This window comes from Aulonocara stuartgranti (genome assembly GCF_965226115.1).
Source record: "Aulonocara stuartgranti genome assembly, chromosome: 10".
Classification (NCBI taxonomy): domain Eukaryota; kingdom Metazoa; phylum Chordata; class Actinopteri; order Cichliformes; family Cichlidae; genus Aulonocara; species Aulonocara stuartgranti.
Genome location: NC_138946.1, coordinates 19,606,007 through 19,612,623, shown reverse-complemented (window position 1 = coordinate 19,612,623; position 6,617 = coordinate 19,606,007). Strand labels below are relative to the sequence as shown.

Genomic DNA, 6,617 nt, shown 5'->3' with positions numbered 1-6,617 from the left:
TGGTGTTCACTTATTTCACTCTCGCTTTTGCACCTCAGCAAAAAATGTGGTTTATCACACAAATACTTTCACAGCACTGCACCTGGAGTGAAATTGGATTTAACAATGGTAAATTCCTCAAAACCCTTTCATGATTTATTTGTATTAATTTATTTGTATTATTATATTTGCTAACTATACTGCCCTTATTTCGAATTTATTAATAATATTATTGTTTACAATTTAGGCATGCTTGCTTGGCTGCCTCAATCTCAGTCTATCCTTTGCATCCTCTATCCGAACTGGCATTCTTGAACCTCAGCGCCACCCGTAGTTTCTAACAACACAATGATGGCTGCTTCCACAGGCAGTAAGAAAGGACAGGAACTCTCCAAGGCTGAGTACCTAAAACGTTATTTATCAGCCGACGATGATTCCCTGAAATCTAAAGGAAAGGCAAAAAAGAAGCGGCGCAAGGTTCCCGAGAAGGGGTGAGCCGGTGGCGACGGTTTAATCGACTTTTGCCGCAGATTTAGCTGTATTTGTTAGCCGTTAAGCTAGTTAACGACTCTGTTGTTGTGCAGCGCTGTTTTCCTCACTGCCTAATGTAATAACTTACTCGTGTTTACTTCTTTGATTCAAGACTTAAAATAGTGGACGATGACATAGATTGGAAACAGATGGTCACACAGCAGACGGAGATTGAGGAAGAGGATGAAGAAGAAGCTCCGGTGGTAAGATGACGTTAGCTAGCTACCTGGCTAACCTATCCATTCATTCAGTTGAAATGATTACGGAAACATATGCTATATATGTTCCTGTATATGAGGGGTTCTTTTAAACAATAAAAATGCGCCTGATGATTTGGGACACCACTGGTCAGAGGGCCCGGTGGCGCCAGTGTCCGGCAGCCTCGCCTCTGTCAGTGCGCCCCAGGGCGGCTGTGGCTACAATTTAGCTTGTCATCACCAGTGTGTGAATGGGTGGATGACTGAACGTGTAAAGCGCTTTGGGGTCCTTAGGGACTAAGTAAAGCGCTATACAAATACAGGCCGTTTACTTAATGCTGAAATCTAATCTATTGTATTAAATGGGTATGCTTGTAGTTTGGGTAATTTTGTTATGTCAACAAGTTCTGTTTTAAAACTTAATCTTTTGTTAATTGTTCAGATTGCTGAGGTGATTGATGATCGACCTGAGGAAGTGAAACAGATGGAAGTTTTTAGGACCAGCAACAGATGGAAAGTAATTGGAGGTAAATAAGAAGTCACAGAAGTAGGAGGGATTTGTGCAATATTAAGTTAAGACTGTTGTTTACTATAGTTTTACTTCCTCTCCTAAAAGTGGACCAAAATGATGACACAGAGGAAGGAAATGGAAAAGAACATCAAAGTACAGAGGCTGGCTCATTAAGCAGAGGTCTACATGACTCACCCGAGTTGTCTTCAAAGAGAAGAGGACAGGATTCTCCTGTCAAAAAGACCCGGCATGACTCTCCAGATGTCTCACCTCTGAGGAGACGCCGGCATGACTCTCCAGACATCTCTCCACCAAAGAGAAGTCGGAAGTACTCTCCGGATGTCTCTCCTCACAGGACAAGACATCACGACTCTCCTGATGTCTCTCATCCCAGGAGAAGACATCATGACTCTCCAGATGTCTCTCCTCCCAAGAGAAGACGTCACGACTCTCCAGATGTCTCTCCTCCCAGGAGAAGACGCCATGACTCCCCAGACTTGTCACCACCAAGACAGTGTTCAGGAAAGTCAGAAAAAATGCAAAGTAAAGGTGAGTGATCCATTTAAATTGTAAAGTGGAATCTGGTGTGGCATATGAATAAAAGTAAAAAGCAGAGACCCATTTAACATGAGTTTTGAATTGAAATTTATTTTAAAGACATAGCTTGATCTAATAATAAATCTTTAATTTTTGTTTAAAAGGCATTACAAAATGAAAATTAACAAATTAACTGTGTCTTTGTCAGATTCAGCCTCCAACAAAAGCAAGCTCAGCTCATCCTTGTTAAGTAAAAAACGCTCACCGGATCCTCATCGGTCAGCGGTGGCTAAGAAGGGTCAGAATAGACATGATTCAGACTCGGATCCGTCTCCCCCGAGGAAAAGGCCCCTGAAGGGAAACGCCTCAGACTCCGACCAATCTCCCCCAAGGAGGCCCTCAAAAACTAAACGGGGCTCAGACTCTGACCAGTCTCCACCCAGGGGGCAGCCACCGAGTGGAAGGGACTCGGATGGAGATTTGTCACCACCTCGTAGGCCAGGCCAGTCACAGGTAAGCAGACTGTGTTGGAACAAAGATTAATGTCAAATCTGATTTCACTCAAATGTTATTATATTTTTCATTGTCTTTTTTTTTTTTTTTTTAGAACCAGGGCCAAAGGATGCTATCTGGTGGAAAGGCAGGCCTGGTTTCTGTGGACATTCTAAGGAAAGAGCAAGAGGAGAACAGACGCAGAGAAAAACACAATCAGCCACTTGAAGGTTTCATCAACTTTTCTCTCTTAAGATATTTTTACACCCATTGATTGAAGAGCTTCATACAGCTTTGCATCTCATTTCAGCTTATCATCTATATTGTCGTATTTAATTTAGTCCTAAAATTAAATAATGAAGTTTCTACATACTTACCCATTCATCCCCTTTGACCAGATGAATCGCGTAAGGCTCAGACGATTTTCAGAGACAAAAGTGGCAAAAGGAGGGATCTGGATTCAGAGAGAAATGAACAGAAAAAGAAAGCTGGTGAAAAAGCGGCAAGAGACGAGAAATACGCTCAGTGGGGAAAAGGGTAAATGTGCATGATCATTTCAAATATCACAGTTTATGTGATTATATCCACATAAAAAATTATAAAAGTGGTTCAATGGTTTATGTTAAAATGTATGTATAGGTTGGCACAGAGCCAGATGCATCAGCAGAAACTTGAGGACGCGCTGCACGAAGCCCAGAAGCCACTGGCACGTCACCGTGACGATGAGGATCTTGACCGCATGTTGAGAGAACAGGAAAGAGAAGGCGATCCTATGGCTGCAATGCTCAGGCGTAAAAAGGACCGTGGCACAAAAACACAAGGTGTTTAACATTATATATTTTTTATTTTATTTATGACTTTATTTTATTTCACCAGGTCAATCCTTGTAAGAAGCTTTTAAATAGCAGCAGTTTTGTTTTTGCTACTGTTTGTATTTTTATTTATTTGTATGTTTGTTTTGATTTTTTGTAGAGAAACCTCGATATAAAGGCCCTGCTCCACCTCCAAACCGGTTCAATATTCCACCGGGGTACCGCTGGGACGGAGTTGACAGGTAGAGTTTGTGCATCGGTGACAGAGGAAAACTGTTGAGGACAGAACTGTAGTTTAATATTGAATGTTTTTAATACACACATCAGTTTGTCATTTTGCACATTAATGGTAAAGAAATTGTGATCATTTTTTTCCACGTCTATATTAAATTTGCGCCTAATTGAATGGATTGTCTTTGGCCTTTTAGCTTGTCGTATCATAATTAATAGGGTTATTTTATTTGTGTCTTGCAGGTCAAATGGTTTTGAACAGAAACGCTACCAGAGGATGGCAGATAAAAAGGCTGTGCAGGAAGCGGCCTATAAATGGAGTGTGGAGGATATGTAAAGGCTTTCAGAAAATGATGAATCTGGAGCAGAGCTAAAGAGCACACCTTCTCAACCTTTATGTATAATTTTTATGCTGTTAGAACAACAAGACTAGATGCATCTACGCAGCAAAAGTTCTTTTTTAAATAAACTACATAGAAGAATTTGTTTCACCTTTCCAAACCCTTTTGATACTGTACCATGTGTATCAGATGGAACTGTACAGAAAAATGAAGTGAAGCATGTTCACAATTTTTGTAAGAAGTTATTCACCGTGGAGCAGAAGCTGTTGTGGTTTTCAGTGTTTTATTAAAGAATGTTTTTGTAATGCATTGTCCCAAGAGTGTTCAGGCACCTGTAACTTGGATAGCATTTGACATTCAGTCTTTTTAGATAATTTTATACACTTACCACCCATTTTATTAGGCAACAGTAACTCAAATAACCGCTTGTTACAACCAACATATTTTGGTCCTGGACATAGAAATAGAGACATGTCCCTCATGACTCCAAAATGAAACGTAGTGCACAGCAACCAAATGCTGAAAGAGAGTGTCCACAGCTGACTGTCGATGGTATGGTATAGCTGTGAGGGTTTTGTGTACAAGATAAATGCACATTTGAGAGTTCTGTGGTGTAGCTAAAAAGACTGACCTACAGAGATGTGAAAAAAGCGGCATTCAAATAAGTCATTCCTTGCCATATTAATCAGGGAGTACATACACTGACAGGATGCTGTGACTCTCACAGTGAGGGAATCAGGTTGGGCTCTAATATTTTTTCTAGCAATGTCCGATTCAGTCTAACATCTGTAAAAGTTTTAAGGCACTTTCCACCAGCACTGTCAAAAAGAATTATGGAAGAATGATTTGTGGAATCAAGGAATCGGTGTCCTGGTTGCACATGCTAGACCAATGGCTTAATAACACAACAATGCTATTGCCTTTAATCTGTCACTATCTATGCTATTGATTATGGTGTAATTATATAAAAAAAAATTTTTTTAAAGTGACAGTATTGTGCAATGAATAAAAAGTTTTATTTATAAACTTTTTATTTTTATAAAAAGTATTATTTATTATTAATAATAATTAACCTTACTTCATACTTGCAAATTTGTCGACTGATGCTATAATTAATCTACGTTATCTATTTTTAATTTAAGTTTTAAGTTGGTCTAAGTATCTTAGCACAGCGGAACTCTAGTATCCTTAGTCGGGCGAGTAGGGGGACTTTAAAATGTGACACACTGGACCCCGTTTCATTACGGAATGTTTTTGTTGATGCACTTGGAAGAGTGAATAGATTCAGCGGTACTGGTGTGGTTTAACGCGTAATTGGCGACTAATGCAGAGAAATATTAGCCCTGAAAACTGTTTGTAAAGCCCGCCAGTCTCCTGTGCCATCGTTCTAGTTTAAAATGGCTGACTGGAGTCCGATAGCGAAGGTGTACGACCCGCTGAAAGCTGGTAGCATCGACGGCACAGACGTGGAACCCCATGATCGAGCGGTCTGGAGGGCCATGGGTGCCCGGTACAAGCCCAACAAAGGCGTCGTTGGAGACCCACTGCTCACGCTTTTTGTGTCCCGCTTGAACCCACAGACCACCGAAGATAAACTACACAAAGTGTTCTCTAAGTACGGAGACATCCAGCGGCTCCGGCTGGTCCGGGACATTGTCACGGGTTTCTCCAAAGGATATGCCTTCATTGAGTACAAAGAGGAGCGATCTGTGGTCCGGGCCCGCCGGGACGCCAACAAGCTGGTGGTCGACCAGCATGAAGTGTTCGTGGATTTTGAGCAAGAGAGGACTCTTAAAGGATGGGTGCCGCGGCGGCTCGGCGGCGGGCTTGGAGGGAAAAAGGAATCCGGACAGCTGCGGTTCGGCGGCAGGGACAGGCCTTTCCGTAAACCCATCAATCTCGGGGTAGACCCGGTGCAGGAACGAGGTGGTGGTGGTGGAGGGAGGGAGTGGGACAGACCAAGCGGGAGAGCCAGAGACGATCGGGACCGACACAGAACAGAAGAGTGGGGCAACAGAGGAAGGAGAGATGACCGGGACAGAGGCCGAGAGTGGGATGACCGCAGGCACGGAGACAGGAGCAGGCACCGGGACCGGAGATGAAGCATGTGGCTGCACTTCAGCACTTCAGCTTTCAAAGGAGGACAGTGAATGAGTGTGTGACTTGGATAACTGTTTGTGTGAAAGGTTACTTTTTTGTATGCTGATATTCTTCAGATTGTACTGTATGGTAATCAGGACTCTGCCTGTGGCTGTCATATTCAGTTCTTCTCAGGGAAGTCTCAGGAATGACAAAGTAGGGTTGTTGTGTTTTGTTGGGGTTTTTTTTTTTTACAAGTCTTTATTCTAGCGAAAAAATTACAATACGGGTGGTGTCCAGCCAAATGAGACTTACATCCATCATGTCAAACATGAGCGCCAGCAGCCAGAATCACTGCTTAAGAGTCCAATTGGATTGCTTTGGTTAATCGGAACTGTACTTTTATACAGTTATCATAAATATTATTACCCCACATATACAATTCAAATTTTATTTCTTGCAATTTAAGTCCCAACAGACTTTTTTCCCCATTTACTACAGAATGTTGTTTATCATGTAGATAAACTGAGACAAACAAAACTGCATTTCTTTTTCTGATATTAAGATATTCCAGGGATTAAATGTGTAGTTAAACTTCTTTTCACTGACAGAAAGGGAAGTTTCGCTGGTCCGGCCCACTCAAGGTCAAAGGCTATATGTGACTCACAATGTAAAATGAGTTTGCGGTTTTGTTTTGTTTTTAAAAAAGCATAAGTTTAAGAGCACATTGTCAGCCCCATTTCTTTTTAAAAAATGTAAATCAGATTATATCATAAACAATAAAATTCGTCATTGTTTTGAAATCTAAGGTGTTACTGTTTGTCAAAGTGTTGCAACATGTTTAAGATTTCCCAAGTTGGGTTGTTTTCCAGTGTAGCCTCATGTGACCCCTGTTTTCAGAGTTGGT

The 6,617-nt window shown here is 41.5% G+C and overlaps 2 protein-coding genes across 3 annotated transcripts; both read left to right on the top strand.

Annotated features, from left to right (window-relative positions):
• The first annotated feature begins 303 nt into the window (after positions 1–303).
• Positions 304–3,772, top strand: LOC309715335 (uncharacterized protein). 2 transcript variants are annotated; one of them, XM_082548374.1, is made up of 10 exons: positions 304–470; positions 623–713; positions 1,150–1,234; positions 1,324–1,767; positions 1,964–2,268; positions 2,369–2,477; positions 2,646–2,784; positions 2,887–3,068; positions 3,220–3,301; positions 3,534–3,772. In XM_082548374.1, exons 1-10 carry the CDS (start codon positions 328–330, stop codon positions 3,625–3,627), a joined length of 1,674 nt encoding a protein of 557 aa, XP_082404500.1. In that variant the 5' UTR covers positions 304–327; the 3' UTR covers positions 3,628–3,772. The 2 variants fall into 2 exon arrangements, with proteins under 2 accessions (XP_082404500.1, XP_082404499.1); XM_082548373.1 differs by having other exon boundaries at positions 2,363–2,477.
• A 974-nt stretch (positions 3,773–4,746) lies between these two features.
• Positions 4,747–6,518, top strand: LOC309715341 (U11/U12 small nuclear ribonucleoprotein 35 kDa protein-like). Its single transcript, XM_082548382.1, has one exon. It carries the CDS (start codon positions 5,029–5,031, stop codon positions 5,731–5,733), a length of 705 nt encoding a protein of 234 aa, XP_082404508.1. The 5' UTR covers positions 4,747–5,028; the 3' UTR covers positions 5,734–6,518.
• Positions 6,519–6,617: the final 99 nt, after the last annotated feature.

Excerpts from the sequence above, each read along its gene's own strand:
- LOC309715335 (XM_082548373.1), top strand. The coding sequence starts at position 328 with ATGATGGCTGCTTCCACAGGCAGTAAGAAAGGACAGGAACTCTCCAAG. Across the intron at positions 1,235-1,323 it reads CAGATGGAAAGTAATTGGAG|TGGACCAAAATGATGACACA; the intron begins GTAAATAAGAAG and ends CTCTCCTAAAAG. Across the intron at positions 2,478-2,645 it reads ACACAATCAGCCACTTGAAG|ATGAATCGCGTAAGGCTCAG; the intron begins GTTTCATCAACT and ends CCCTTTGACCAG.
- LOC309715341 (XM_082548382.1), top strand. The coding sequence starts at position 5,029 with ATGGCTGACTGGAGTCCGATAGCGAAGGTGTACGACCCGCTGAAAGCT.